Source organism: Hemiscyllium ocellatum, chromosome 22 (genome assembly GCF_020745735.1).
Source record: "Hemiscyllium ocellatum isolate sHemOce1 chromosome 22, sHemOce1.pat.X.cur, whole genome shotgun sequence".
Taxonomy (NCBI): Eukaryota; Metazoa; Chordata; class Chondrichthyes; order Orectolobiformes; family Hemiscylliidae; genus Hemiscyllium; species Hemiscyllium ocellatum.
In genome coordinates this window covers 9,199,372-9,215,703 of record NC_083422.1, presented here as the reverse complement: position 1 = coordinate 9,215,703, position 16,332 = coordinate 9,199,372, and the positions used below count along the sequence as shown (strand labels likewise).

The window sequence follows — 16,332 nt, the reverse complement described above, 5'->3', positions numbered from 1 at the left end:
ATACCTGTCTAAGTGTTTCTTAAATGACAGCACTGTGCTTGCTTCCACCATTACCTCTGGCAGCCAGTTCCAGACACACACACCCTCTGTGTAAAAATGCTGTCCCTCTGCACCCTCCTGTATCTCTCCTCCCCCCTTCACTTTAAACCTATGCCCTCTAGTTTTAGATTCCCTTGCTCAGGGAGAAAGAGTATTCGCTATCTACCTTATCTATGCCTCTCATGATTTGATAGACCTTTATAAGGTCATCCCTCAGTCTACTATGCTTCAGGTCAATAAGTCCCAGCCTCTCCTTATACGTCAAACCTTCCAGTCCAGGTCGCACCCGAGTACATTGTTTCAGCATTATTTCCAGTAGTATGGTGATCAGAAGGGCATGCTGTACTCCAAATGTGATGTCACCAATGTCTTCTACAGCTTCAACAAGACATCCCATCTCCTAACCCAATGGTCTGACCAGTGGAAGCTAGCTTGCCAAGAACCTTCTTCACCATTCTGTCTCTCTGTGACTCCATCTTCAAGGACCTATGAACCTGTGCCCCGAGATCTCTAAGTTCTATAACACATAATGACAACTGGGAAAATGAGCATCAGAAATTGGAGTAAGCCTCTTACTGCAAGCAGGGATAATTTCAGAAGAGAACATTTGAACATTACCTTCATCATCAGATACATCCAGAACTTCATTCATTGTTTCAGGAACATTTAGTTTATGCTTTTCTGTTACGGACTGTGGAGAAAAAGTGTGTGTTTTAGAGACAGTCATGTCAGATCAGTGTTATTAGATTAGATTAGATTAGATTCCCTACAATGTGGAAACAGGCCCTTTGGCCCAACAAATCCACACCGACCCTCCAAACAGTAACCCACCCAGACCCATTTCCCTCTACTAATGCACCTAACACTATGGGCAATTTAGAATGCCCAATTTACCTGACCTGCACATCTTTGGATAGTGGGAGGAAACTGGAACACCCGGAGGAAACCCACACAGACACGGGGAGAATGTGCAAACTCCACACGGACAGTTGCCCGAGGCAGGAATCGAACCTGGGTCCCTGGTGCTGTGAGGCAGCGGTGCTAACCACTGAGCCACCATGTCGCCCCATATTCAATCTTCAATACATTGATTTAAAGAGGTACTGAGATAAGCAAAGTACCAGCCAATATGATTATGTATGGACAGATAGATAAGCAGACAGAAACAGAATTTACCATTGTGGTCGTCAAGGTTTCCTCAGTAACCACTTTCAGCGTATCAACCACAGAGATATAACCAAGCCTCTTAGCGATGGCTAAAGCAGTATTCCCGTTCTAAAAACAAGAACAACATTCCACAATGAGACTGCAATTGGGATCTTCACTCAGAAGCAACACGGTTCTGAAAAATAACAGTGTCTCTTTAAAAATCTATTGTTACATTTACAGAACACCCTCACTCTGTAATTTCCTTATGCCCATTTCAGGATGTTTGTTTGACTGTAAAACACTGAGAAACATTGACAGAGGAACCTCGATTATCCGAAGGACATGGGCAGGGAGCACTTTGCTCGGTTAATCGAATGCCAGATAACACAGTTTAGCTGAGCATTGGGACATTTTGATCTTGCCAGATAATCAGATAATTGATTACCAGATAATCAAGGTTACTCTGTAAATTGGTCTCTTCCCTATATGATGTTCCTCTCTACTCATGCATATCCGAGTGAACAAGGAGGAAAACAGGACCTCGGGGCATGAGTGGGCTATTGAGGCTTCGAGGTCTGCTCCGTTACATATTCACTTCTGAGAGAGAATGTGTAAGAAAATTGAGAGAGAAAGCACGAGGGAGGGAGCGTGACAATGTACACGTGTGAGTAAGTGTGAAAGCACGAGGGAGGGAGCGTGACAATGTACACATGCGAGTAAGTGTGAAAGCACGAGGGAGGGAGTGTGACAATGTACACATGCGAGTAAGTGTGAAAGCACGAGGGAGGGAGCGTGACAATGTACACATGCGAGTAAGTGTGAAAGCACGAGGGAGGGAGCGTGACAATGTACACATGCGAGTAAGTGTGAAAGCACGAGGGAGGGAGTGTGACAATGTACACATTGAGTAAGTGTGAAAGCACGAGGGAGGGAGCGTGACAATGTACACGTTGAGTAAGTGTGAAAGCACGAGGGAGGGAGTGTGACAATGTACACATGCGAGTAAGTGTGAAAGCTGAGTGAGACAGTGGAAAGAAACACTGCAAATGTGTGATGGCATATGAGTGCCCAAGAGTGTGTCCAAGACTGGGAGGATGAGACAGCAAGGCAGAGGACATAGGGGAGACTGAGTGTGAGATGTACATGTAAGAGACATACAAGACAGCATGTCAAACTGCATGGAACATGCCTAAGAATGCCAGTATCTTTACTGCTGACAGATCTTTCAAGGAAATAATGAAATAAGAATTATCCCATTATTCTCTTATTCTCCTCTCCAGCTTGGAATTTTTCAATAAATGTTTGCACAGAGAAATATCCTCTTCCTATTAACATCCTGTTTGGGCACAGAGTGTGGAGTTGAGAAGAGGCAAGAGCAGGAGGATTAAGAGTAACAGAAACAGATGATCAGCACAAACATATCCCAGGGTGTGACATCATCGAATAACATACAGTGGGTGTCACTGTTTACTTTTTGTTAAGGTAGTTTTAGGCAGGGGGTTAAATTCAGAAGTTTAGAGTGAGCAAATAGCAAGGGTGACCACCAGATTGTCACTGGACTTTATGTTTAAGAGCTCGGTCCTTTCAAAGAGAGGTGAGCATCGCAGAGGCTGGAGAGCATTATTTCCCCGTCCAATGATAGATTGACAATAAATCTCTTGTAAGACTCAACATCTTTTGCTCCCAAAGTCAATATATGGATATCGGTTTGTTCAACACAGACAAGGAAGGAAGCTCAGACAAATCATCTTGAAGGAATGTTACTCTCTAACTGGTTGGTATATCATGGGTTTAACTGGGCAGGGATGGAGCAGGAAGGTCAGGGGAGCGATACTGATAGGATTAGGGAAGCAGAAAGGTATATCTGCTGTGGTAAAGGTGACTCCAGCTTGACATCTTGCTGATCCAGTGTCAAGGTCAAGGGTATGTCACTGCAGAACATTCTGAGTGTGCAGGAGGGGGAGGAAGCAGCCCGGGGTCATGGCCAATATTGCAACCAATGAAATAGATAGAAAGAAGGATGTGGCTCTGCACACAGACTGCAGGGGGCTGTGAAAGAGATCACAGAGCAGAAACTCAGAAGGGAGTAATCTGTGGATGTGCTAGGGAAGCAGGAGGATAGCTCAATGAATGACCAGAGAGACAGTGCAGGGGGAGAACAGGCCATAAGGATGAATTCTCTGGCCTGCTATAGAAAGGATGCTGTGAAACTTGAATGGGTGCAGAAAAGATTTCCAATGATCTTGCTGGGACTGGAGGGTTTGAGCGAGAGGATGAGGCTGAATAGGCCGGGGCTATTCCTGGAGCGGTTGAAGGCTGAAGGGTGACCTTATATTGATCTATAAAACTTCGAGGGGCACAGCTAGGGTAAATAGCCAACATCTTTTTCCCCAGGGTAGGGGAGTTCAAAACTAGAGGGCATAGGTGCAAGATTAGAGGGAAAAATTAAAAGGTACTTAAGGGACAACTTTTTGACATAGAGGGTGGTACGTGTATGGAATCAGCTGCCAGAGGAAGTGGTGGAAGTGCATACAATTACAACATTTAAAAGGCATCTGGATGGGTACATGAATAGAAAGGGTTGAGGGGGATATGGGCCACATGCTGGCAAATGGAACTAGATTTATTTAGGATATCTGGGCTGCACAAGTGTGTTGGATTGAAGGGCCACTTTCTGTACTGTCTAAGCCTATGGCTCTATCTACAGCCGACAGAGTCTGGAGAGGTTGTTCCTTCCAAGGGTTGAAACCAAGATCACAATGGAGACATTGAGCAGTGTTGTTGGCAAGGGTTTTATATCTAGCTTGGCAGGGGTATCTGAGTGAGGGTTTGGAAGGGCAAAGAGTAACACTGGAAGAGATGGCAGAAAAATAAATCACTTGGAAGGTTAAGGAACGAAAGGCCAGGAAACAGAAAACAAAGTTGCTTTTCATTAATCAGTGGCACATAGTTCAATAGAAGGAAGCTCATAAACGAGGCGGGTGAGGTGGAGGTATGGATTGAAACCTGGAAGTAATGCTTTTCATAAGAAGTGGGGCTTGATAGATGTGCAGCAACCTAAAAGTTCCAAAAGTAACTCCATTCAATCAGCCTCTTAAACTGACTGGACATCTGCACCACAAAATCAAAAAGACCTGTTTATCTTAACAAATCACTCAAGTACAACTCAATTACAGGGCGTGTTACTTGTGCATATGATCATGTAACTATTTCTGAAACATGTCTTAACAGGCACGAATGGCGGCTGAATGTTTTTGGTTCAAAGAGTTTTCAGACAGCAGAGTGAGGGAATTTTAAAAGGAGGGGGAAAGGTCACAAACTTAGTTGAGAAAATACTTGCAACTGTAAGGATGAATGACATGTCTGAAGGAGCACCAAATGAGTCAATGAGTTGAGCTGAGGAACAGACAAGAGGTGACACTGCTGGGAGTGTAATATAGAGCCCCAAGCAGTGAGGGGAAGGTAGAAGAGCAAATATTGAGGCAACTGCATGAGAGATACAGAGAAACAATGTGTCTGTAAGGAATATTTACGTGGAAGTAGTCAGTCTCACAGGTTTACTGAGTGTGGAAGTCTTCAAATGCATTCAGGAGAACTTTACGAGACAAATGTAACAAGCCTATCAAGACAAGGGACAGCAATAGAGTTTACAGGACAAAGGAGGCCCTTCAGCCCATGGAGCCAAACTGATCATCAAGCCCCTCCCGTGCTGGTCCCATTTTCCAGCACTCACAGTCTGTGTACTACAGTACTACAAGTGAAAATCTAAACACTTCTTCAATGTCTTAAAAGTCCTGGCTTCTACCATCCTGACAGACATCGCGGTCCAACATACTCAAAACTGGCTCAGCGAGTTAACTTACATCCATATCCAAAACCCACTGGGTGAATTTTGTTTTCCTTAAACCCTCTCTGAACTTCCTGCCCTTTACCTCAATGCCATGCCCCCTGGTTACTGATCCCTGAACAAAGGGGAATCATTCCTCCCTTTCTACCTTATGTCCTTCATAATTTTGTTCACTTCAATCAGCCTTCTCTGCTCTAAAGAAAATAACCCCAGTCTATCTGGTCTCTCTTCACACTGGAAGTGTTCCAGCCCAGGCAACATCCTGATGAATCTCTACTGCAACCTCTCTAGTGCGATCACATCCTTCCTATAATGTGGTGACTAGAACTGAACACTGTACTCCAGCTGTGGTCTACCTAACGTCTTTTATAGCTCCATCATAGCCTCCCTCTTGTATACAATACCTTGACTAACAATTGCATGTGCTTTGTTAACTACCTTACCTACTTGTCCCTTTGCCATCAATAAGGCAATAAGGCCATAACACCTTAGGAAATAGGAGTGGAAGTAAGGCCATTCGATCCATTGAGTCCACTCGCCATTCAATCACAGCTGATGGGCATTTCAACGCCACTTAACTCACCTCGAACACAATGGGCCCTCACCTTACTCAAGGGTAAAAAATGAGGTCTGCAGATGCTGGAGATCACAGCTGAAAATGTGTTGCTGGTTAAAGCACAGCAGGTTGGGCAGCATCCAAGGAACAGGAAATTCGACGTTTCGGGCATAAGCCCTTCATCAGGAATGAGGAGAGTGTGCCAAGCAGGCTAAGATAAAAGGTAGGGAGGAGGGACTTGGGGGAGGGGCGATGGAAATGTGATAGGTGGAAGGAGGTCAAGGTGAGGGTGATAGGCCGGAGTGGGGTGGGGGCGGAGAGGTCAGGAAGAAGATTGCAGGTTAGGAGGGCGGTGCTAAGTTGAGGGAACCGACTGAGACAAGGTGGGGGGAGGTGAAATGAGGAAACTGGAGAAATCTGAGTTCATTCCTTGTGGTTGGAGGGTTCCCAGGCGGAAGATGAGGCGCTCCTCCTCCAGCTGTCGTGTTGTTATGTTCTGCCGGTGGAGGAGTCCAAGGACCTGCATGTCCTCGGTGGAGCGGGAGGGAGAGTTAAAGTGTTGAGCCACGGGGTGGTTGGGTTGGTTGGTCCGGGTGTCCCAGAGGTGTTCTCTGAAGCGTTCCGCAAGTAAGCGGCCCGTCTCCCCAATATAGAGGAGGCCACATCGGGTGCAGCGGATGCAATAGATGATGTGTGTGGAGGTACAGGTGAACTTGTGGCGGATATGGAATGATCCCTTGGGGTCTTGGAGGGAAGTGAGGGAGGAGGTATGGGCGCAAGTTTTACATTTCCTGCGGTTGCAGGGGAAGGTGCCGGGAGTGGAGGTTGGGTTGGTGGGGGGTGTGGACCTGATGAGGGAGTCACGAAGGGAGTGGTCTTTGCGGAATGCTGATAGGGGACAACTAACAATTTTCATGTTATCTGCAAACTTAATGACCATATCTCTTGTATTCATGTCTACATTATGAACGAACATAACCAGCAAGGGGGACCAGCACTGAATCCTGTACGCCACTGAACATCAGTTTCCCTTCGACAAAAGCACCCTTCGATTATCACCCTCTGACTTCAGCCGCTAAACCAATTTTGAATCCAGTTTGCCAAACTGCCCCAGATACCATAGGTTCTTAGCTTCTTGACCAGTTTCACACGTGAGACCTTGCCAAAAACCTTACTGAAGTCCACTCAGACTGCATCCACTTCATCAACACATCTAGTCACCTCCCAGATGTCATTTTAGGGAATGAATCTAGAAGGTGGAGAGTGTTTTGAGGAGAATGATCATGATTCAGTTAGATTTGGGGAAAGGCCAATTTTACTTAGCACTCCTGAACCCTGCGCCCCCACTCCATCTTAGATTACTTACAGTGTGGAAACAGGCCCTTCGGCCCAACAAGTCCACACCGACCCGCCGAAGCGCAACCCACCCATACCCCTACATAAACCCCTTACCTAACACTACGGGCAATTTAGCATGGCCAATTCACCTGGCCCGCACATCTTTGGACTGTGGGAGGAAACCGGAGCACCCGGAGGAAACGCACGCAGACACGGGGAGAACGTGCAAACTCCACACAGTCAGTCGCCTGAGTCGGGAATTGAACCCGGGTCCCTGGCGCTGTGAGGCAGCAGTGCTATCCACTGTGCCACCGTGCCGCCCCCTCATTCTGCATATAAACTGACATTTTCCCAGAGACCATCACCCCTGAGGAGGGCTGACCAAATCTGAAACGTCAACTCTGATTTCTCTTCACAGATGCTGCCGGACCTGCTGAGGTTTCCCAGCAACCTCTGTTTTCACTCAGCTGAAACCTGATTTGCTGAAAGTACCCAGAGAGAAGCAACTTGAAGATCGAGTAGTGTCCAATCAGCAAAAGGCTTTCCCAGGAGGAAATAGGGCTCCGGCCAAATATACATTTCTCAAATCTAGAGGGCCAAGGTGACCAAAGAGCAATTAGGGTGGGACAAGGCACAGAGGAAAGTTGGTATAAGATGCCTAAAGCTCAGTGCTGTATTGTAGAATAGAAAGGGCACAGAGGTGAAATCAGAAAACATAAAGAGCACCCCACTGAAATAAAAGCAACTCAACGATGTGCTATAAATACACTGTTTGACACAAAAAAACACTCCTGGGGTGTGTTGCTGACCTTGGAGTGCAGGTTTATTGTTCCTTGAATGTGGAGTCATAGGTAGATAGGATAGTGAAGGCAGCGTTTGGTATGCTTTCCTTTATTGGTCAGAGTAATGCGTACAGGAATTGGGAGGTCATGTTGCGGCTGTACAGGACATTGGTTGGGCCATTTTTGGAATACTACCTGCAATTCTGGTCTCCCTGCTATAGGAAGGATGCTGTGAAACTGTAAAGGGTTCAGAAAAGATTTACAAGGATGTTGCCAGGGTTGGTGGGTTTGAGCTATAGGGAGAGGATGAATAGACTGAGGCTGTTTTCCCTGGAGTGTCAGAGGCTGTAGGGTGACCTTATAGAGGTTTATAAAATCATGAGGGGCATGGATAGGGTAAATAGACAAAGTCTTTTCACCGGGGTAGGGGAGTCCAGAAGTAGAGGGCATTGGTTTAGGGTGAGAGGGAAAAGATTTAAAAGGGGCCTCAGGGGCAACTTTCTCATGCAGAGAGTGGTATGTGTATGGAATGAGCTGCCGGAGGAAGTAGTGGAGGCTGGCACAATTAAACATTTAAAAGGCATCTGGATGGGTATATGAACAGGAAGGGTTTAGAAGGATATGGGCCAAGTGCTGGCAAAGAGGACTAGATTAATTTAGGATAATTGGTGGGCATGGACAAGTTGGATTGAAAGGTCTGTTTCTGTCCTGTACATCTATATGACTCTAAATAAATAAAAAATAAGAGATAACTGAAGGAAGGATAAGATCCACTGGAGACCAGGAAGGTAAGTTATATATGGATATAATCAGTAATTACACATTTCCATCTGTCTTCACAACAGAGAGTGCAAGAAAGCAGACAGTGTAATAAGGAGAAGGGCTGTGATCATTAAATAAATATAGTAATGGACAGAATATTAAGGAATTTGGCATTGGATAAACCAACAGTCCTGGATGAAATGTATGCAAGAGTGCAAAGGAATGAATTAACAGAGGCCCTGAACATCACTGTTCAACCCTCTCTGACTCTAGTCTGCTAATGTTGTACCAGTGTTTGAATAGGGTAGGAAGGATAGCTTGGCAACTACAGTCAATCAGCCGAATCTCAGCGATGGGTAAATTAGAGGGAACAGCATTGGATCCGTGATGTAGATTTAAATGCAGCGACCATGTTTAAGAAGTTTGAAGATGGTACAAAAGTTGCCCTTGTGGCGAGAGTGAGAAGAAAGCTACAGAATGTCGGTAGGATTCACTGGCAGAGACACGGCAAATGGAATTGTTTTTACAGCTTCACAGACTAGCAATACAGTCAGCTTACCTGACTCGGTGATATGTACCTATCCAAACCACACTCCCCCAGCAGACAGCATTGTTGGGCAATACAGACCTGCATCTGACAGGGTCTGTACTCCACCCTGACACAGGAGGTATATGACCCGATAGTTGAGATCAGTAAGTTCAACTTTTGGTTCATGTTAAGTCTTTCCTTGCTTTTGGAGAGTGGAGAGAGAATTGTTAACCACATCCTGGCTGCCACCTTCTCAAAGATGGGTGATGATAGACTGTAAGGTGAAAGCAGAAGTTTACATGTTCAGGGAAAGAAGAAATTCACCAACGTCTTTCGATAATTACCATGGTGACTTCATCTGGAGAGGCGCCGTGTTGCAGGAGGATGTTAATGATATGTGTGTGTCCTTGCTGAGCTGCCTGGTGGAGAGGGGTGTACCCGTTCTATAGTAAGGGACAAGAAGGAGAGTGCATGTTAGGAAGACTCTGCTCAGAAAGGTTTGGTTAGCTCAGAGTGAAATCAGCCGTAGATGCTGAACTGACCTTTGTCTTGGCATTGACTTTGGCGTTATGTTGCAACAGAAAGTTGACCATCTTCACATTCCCATAGTGACACGCTACGTGCAGTGGAATATAACCCATCTGTAATCAAAAAGCAAAGGTAACTCCTCTCAGGGATGGAAATGCAACACTTAATTTAGTTTCTGGATCCCATTTTGATTCAAAAATACTTCCAATGAAAGGCATGAAATACCGAGATCTCGGCATGCTTGAAGTCACAGAGTATTTTCTGGGGACTGACAGACCGACTGAAACAGAACAGACCCACCCACTAGGGTCCACTAGTGAAGCTTCCCTCCTTATTGTGACCTGGCAACTTGGTCCATCTCCAATCTGCAATGCTGAGGGATGGCTGCATTACAGATCAGACTCAAACTGAGGCCTTGCCTGCACTTTCAGATGGACCTTCGTACATTATGATGCTCAAAAAGCACGTCAATGGCTGTCAAATGCTTTGAGGTGTTCCGAAAGGTGCTACAGAAATGTACTTGGTGCCTCATTTTTCAAAAAAAGATTCCAAAGAAAACAAAGTAGGTCCTTACTAAATATTTTCCATTAAAACCAATGTTAACGCCGAAGGTAGTTTCTGATGCACATTTCCAATTTGCAAGAAGAAAAATCATGAAAGTGTTATTGCAGTGTAAATGGAAACACCGCACATTGTTAGACTCCTATATTCATAAATGAGAGAGTTGGGAGAGGGTTGGGGAGAGGGAGAGACTCAGAGAGTAAGAGAGTTGGTGAGTGAATCATAGACTAGCATGGAAAGAGGTCATTTTGCCCATCGCGTGCACACCGACCCTCCGAAGAGTATCCCACTCCCCCCATACCCAACCCCTGTGTTTCCTTCTGATTTATAACATTTTTAATTTTTTTTTTACTATAACACCAACCAGCACAGAGTCAGTCCCCTGAACTGAGGGGATTCTCATCTCCTGGTTATATTTATTTTATTAAACAAATTACAAAATAGTTCAGTTCACAAGAAAACATTTACAGCTGTACAAGAGACAGCAATTTTACAAGGGAGAGGAGCAGCAAAGCTAGGCCCCAAACCCTCCCGTTTGACCATTTTACAGTGAGATGAGGACAACCCTCAAATCCCAGTTCCACATTTAACAAGACAGTGACAATGACATTTGTACATTAAACAATACGGTTACATACAGAAGTGCAGACAATACAGACCCAGCAAGCCCCCACCCTTCCTATAACATTTTTAATGCAACAGTTTAAATCATTTCTATTGGACCCAGGTGACCCTGGCCCAAGGGTAATATTAAAAGCAAACAGAACAAATTGGCAAGTCTGTACCTTGGTCTGCGGGTCAATAGCAGCTCCCTGATTAACCAGCACTTCAGCAACATTCACCCGATCCTCTTGAGCAGCCAAGTGAAGAGGTGTCAGACCACTCTGTGAATCCAAGTTAGATTCTGTCAATAATACAGCCATCAGAGCTTGAAAGACAATTCCCAGCAAAGACAATTTCCACTTCCGATGCCGGCAACAATGGCAAAGGATGTCTGCAATACTGGTTGCCTTGCAGTCTAACCGCGGCTCTGTGCTGATAAATATTTAACGGTGGGCCAGGATATTGGTTTTCAACTGCAACACAGTCACTAAGGTTGGAGACACAGACACAAATTTCTACATGACTGAAGTGTGTCTGGTAATCTCAAGAACAACCTCAACAGCTCATGAGAAAGCAAACTGAGAGGCTGAAAAATGTGCTGTTACTTCACCGCTGTCTAACAGAACAGCCTTACCCTGTCTTGGCGGGTGAAGAGCTCCCAATTAGGAGAGTGCTCCGCAACAGTGAAGACTGGACTAAGGAGATGCTTCACAAACAGATTGTAAAGCTGGCCCCCTCTTTGGCAGACAGCTGATAGCACTACCTCGGGACTGGGTGGGTAAACTTACATAACCATCCACGCAGAGCAGTGCAGGTATTGGGTGAGAGGAATGGGCCAGGCCTGCTCAGGACAGATGCTGTTCCCATTCTAAATGAGGGCACAGGGAATTGATCAGGGAAAGAGCTGACGGCAAGTGAGCATGTGGACACATGGAAGTGAAGCAGGGCATCAGCGGGACGGCAAACTAGGGAAGGAGGAAAATCGGGTGTATAACAGACGGACAATCTGGTGCTGTCTGTGCTGATCTGAGTTTCTTCTCCAAGATTTTTTTAAAAGCTTATTCTAAATCCACTTCCTGCTTCCCCATTCCTTGGGCCTCTGATTGCCTGAAACGAGTACAGGACATTGCGTCTGGTCTCCAGCAATGCTTATGGGTGTCTACATGGGTTAGGCACGGCTGTGGGATCTCTCTATCCCACATCTCCTAGCTATGATATGGTTAGAAGGTGCAACTTATCATCAGCAAGATCAACAGTCCATGGCAAAAGGCACTTGTGCAGCTAAAGTGCATTGCTCGCTCAAGTAATGCCAGTCCCTCCACTCTATATCGTCTTCAAAGTGATGCCAACGCCACTATCGGTGGAGCAGTTGTTGGCTTGGGCAGAGGGGTCATGTCACAGAGGAGCCAAGTGACTTTGGAGAAAGCACATGTACAATGTGATTCCCCTTCAGGGAATCAAAAAGGAAATCTCCTGAGTATTCTTTTAGAGTCATAGAGATGTACAACATGGAAACAGACCCTTCGGTCCAACCCGTCCATGCCGACCAGATATCCCAACCCAATCTAGTCCCACCTGCCAGCACCCGGTCCATATCCCTCCAAACCCTTCCTATTCATATACCCATCCAACTCTTAAATGTTGCAATTGTACCAGCCTCCACCACATCCTCTGGCAGCTCATTCCATTCACGTACAACACTGTGTGAAAAGGTTGCCCCTTAGGTCTCTTTTATATCTTTCCCCTCTCACCCTAAACCTATGCCCTCTAGTTCTGGACTCTCCGACCCCAGGGATAAAAACTTGTCTATTTCTTCTATCCATGCCCCTGCTGAATTTCCTTTATTTCCCCTGGGATGCCCTCTGTTTTGCCGCCTCTCCCAGGAGTTGAGCAGGCTATGGAAACAAAATGCTGGGAAGGCTCAAGTCGGGGTACTCCAGCGGTTGTGAGGGTGCTGAAGCGGGACTTCTCCTGCTCGTCACTCACGGACGTTGGCCAAGCAATGAAACAGGGTGTGCAAGAGCGGTGGAAACATATTGCCACAATGAGGCAACATTCAGCAACGACGCAGCAATGTAAGAGCAGAAGCAGAGTGTGGGGGGACAGCGCTGACAGGCCACCAACCTTGTTTCCCAGGTTTACATCTGCATTGCGGGTCAGGAGCAAGGACACCATGTCCACGTGGCCCTCCTGGGCAGCTAGGTGCACAGGTGTAATGCCTTGTTTGGTCACGGTGTTGGTGTCAGCGCCATATTCCAGCAAGGTGGTCGCGATGTCCATCTGGTTCTTCTTTGCGGCTATGTGTAGGGGCGTGTAGCCATTCTGCAAAAGAGTCAAAGAAAAGACAAGAGACCATGCTAACCCATAATAAGGAGTTTCAGATAGTCGTATGCATCAGTTTCCCTGCACGGTGCCAAAGTTGGGTTTCAGGTTACGCACAGACTCTCACTTTTGAAGTGCAGAAAGCACTCCCAATCCCTCTGCCTTTGTCTTTCAGACTCTTGTCGAAAACCTTTCTTAAATTCACAGTCTGCACATTTCATTGCATAAGCATTGTATATAGGGATTCCGACTTACTGGTATTGTCTCGGAGTCTCCAGGAATTCTAGAACAATCTCCACAAGACTCAGAAACAAACCATCATGAGCATTGAAAGAAATAACTGGATTTTTAGTGAAGTTTCTTAATGCACTTATATTTACAACTATAAAAGGAATGGAAACAGAACTGACAGTCAGCATCTAAGTTACACTCCCATGGCTGAAATCCTCTGCTACTGACATTCCATAGGTTAGCATTGACCAGAACCTGAACTGGACTCGCCATCTTAATGCTGAGGCTACAAGAGTAGATCAGACACTAGGAATCTTACAGAGCTTAACTCACCTTCTGACTCCCGAAACCTTACCCACCATCTACAAATCACAGGTCAGGAATGTTGTGGAATACTCTCCAGCTGTCCAGATGAACGCAGGTTCAACAAGACTCACAAATCTTGATATAATCCCAGAAAAAAAAAACAGCTTGCTTGGTCAACACCCCATCCACCACTTTACACATCCACTCCCTCTATCACACGACACACAGCGGATGTAGTGTGTAGCATCTACAAGAGGCACCACAGAAACTCACCAAACTTCACAACAGTATCTAAACTTGTATTTTCTATGACCTAAAGGACGAGGGCAGCAGATGCATAGGGCTACTACCAGCTCCAAGTTCCCCTCCAAAACCACACGCTATCCTGACTTGGAACTGTACCATTCTTCGTTTACTGTCACTCGATTAAAAGTCAAAGTCCTGGAACTCCTTCCCTAACAGCAATGTGGTTCGACCCATTCCCCAGGGGCTGCAGCAGTTCCAGAAGGCAGCTCAATACCACCTTCCCACGGGCAATAAATGCTGGCCTAGTCAGTGATACCCACATCCCATGGAAGGATGAATCACATAAATGTAGAGTCTGTTAGTTGACCAATTGGTGTAGGAAGGCATTGTCCAACTACTATGGCAATGACAGGCAGCCAATGGTGGGAGGGTGGGGCATAGCAGTTAGGACCAGACAGTCATGTGATGGCACCTCCAATGAGCTGTCTAATCAAAGAGTTGCTGATCCTAGTGCAGCATATAGTGTCCAACACAAACAATCCGGGTTCCCCCTTGCAGCCAGTCAAGCTGCAGTTGGGTGCACAAACAGGACCGTTTTAAACATCTTCAAATTTCAAGTGGATCGGTAGCTCAAAATGATCACACAGTTCACAGGATATAAAAATATTAAATCAAGAATTGTCTCAAATAGGATGAAAATTGGCTTGCGTGTTTGGGCATTCGAGGGGAGCAAGTTTTTTTGAGACAATTATCATTGTCTGTCGGGGCATAAAAACATTCCAAAAGGACTGGCTCATGAATTCACAAGTAATAACATTGAGGAGCTCCCATGAGGTTAGTTGTGACTGGAAGAAATCTTTTCCCACATTGCTGCTTTCGAACTGGTGATGTCTTTAGCGGCACCATTCTGACCCAACAGCAGTCAGAGAGTGAATCTGTTGCCAGCAGATATCCCATGTCATCGCCCCCTGGGTGGTTTGGAATATCCTTGTGATATCAGCCTGGCCTGAACTTTGACTCAAATTCGCAAGAATAATCGACTGGGATCCAACAAACTGGATCGAATGAAAACCAATCCGTGAATACAGTGCAAACTCGTGAGTTTTGTTTTTAATGATACGGTTGACCCTCTACAATAAACAGCAGCAGTTTGAAACAGAGTAACTGGAATTTAGATCTGCTTCATGGATGCAAGACTGAACACGCAGATAATACGTCTTCACCAAGGCAAATGTATTCAAATATATCTAAATACAAAGGAAGCAGTCAACACGGAACACATAAGGTGACAGACTCAGAGCGCGGTACAGACAAAAAGAAATTCTGAGAGAGATAATGATACAAACAAGGAGATTGACAGAGATATACAGAGGGTGAGGTATAGGCATAGGGTTAAGCAGAATGAATTTGATTGGAAACCTGTTGGGGGGTTATTGATGTGGATTTATAACCAGGAATCAAACACAGAGCTGCTGCAGTGTCTAACTTGTTCAAATGACACAACACCAGATTATAGTTGGAAGCAATTTAATTGTGCTTCCAATTAAACCTGTTGGACTATAACCTGATGTTGTGTGATTTTTAACTTTATACAGCCCAGTCCAACACCGACATCTCCAAATCTTGCTCAAATGACACATCGAAGTGGAGAGGTTCATAGTCAGATGGCCAATGGGCTGACAGGGAGGTTTTTAAAACAGTGCATTATTTCAGCAAGTTAATAAACATATTCAGAGCATGGTGCTAGTTATCACTATCCTCAGAGGAAGAGACTGCAGTATTTATAAGAATAGAATATTTTCATTTTTCTTCGAATTGTATTCTTTCCTTTGTTATCCAATGTGGTCACGCCATGAAAGTGTGTTCTTAGTTTTTTTTCAAATTCATTCATAGGATAAGGGCATTGCTGGCTAGGACAGCATTTATAACCCATCCCTAATTACCCACAGGGCAGTTAAGAGTCAACCACATTGCTGTGGGTCTGGAATCGCATGTAGGCCAGACCAGGTAAGGAAACAATTCTTGTGAAGATTAAATATTTTTGAAGTTAACATGGGAAGAATGTCTTTTTACAAAGTGGGTATATAAGGAGGAGCTGGAAATCTTCCACACACCAGGAATATCAAGCGTTGTATGAAAAGAAATTCCTTAGTTTTTAGCCATGTGTCACTGCTACATTTGGCCATTTGAGAATGACCAAAATGCTGTGACGAAATACACAGGAGCCTGAGACTCCTCATTGAGCACTTTATCGAGACAGATTCCACTTTGGTAAAATTAATCCTGGCACTTTGGAAAAAACTGAGAAGATTCCTGGATGAAGACCCTGGAATCCCCCCTCAGGTTTAGCTGTGACCCCAATTTGCATCGGTGTCAGGCCAATGACCATCCGTCACTCATGACCAAACCTCTTGGCTCAAACTTTGCAGAGTTTACATGTGAGAGGCTAAGGGAGAGAGCAGCAGTACAATGTTTTCATCAGTGTGATAATGCAATCAGCAAAGCAAGTACGCTGCTGAATCAGGAATGAAAT

General features: G+C 45.3%; 1 protein-coding gene across 2 annotated transcripts in view; it reads right to left on the bottom strand.

Annotated features, from left to right (window-relative positions):
• Window positions 1-16,332, bottom strand: part of ank3b (ankyrin 3b) — a 392,035-nt gene that overhangs the window by 142,563 nt on the left and 233,140 nt on the right. For both annotated transcript variants that reach the window (XM_060841865.1, XM_060841864.1), the window contains exons 17-22: window positions 12,819-13,016; window positions 10,877-10,975; window positions 9,545-9,643; window positions 9,347-9,445; window positions 1,216-1,314; window positions 658-730 (exon numbers count right to left, since the gene is read on the bottom strand). In XM_060841865.1, coding sequence (XP_060697848.1) covers window positions 658-730; window positions 1,216-1,314; window positions 9,347-9,445; window positions 9,545-9,643; window positions 10,877-10,975; window positions 12,819-13,016 — 667 coding nt within the window. The remainder of the gene's footprint in view (window positions 1-657; window positions 731-1,215; window positions 1,315-9,346; window positions 9,446-9,544; window positions 9,644-10,876; window positions 10,976-12,818; window positions 13,017-16,332) is intronic.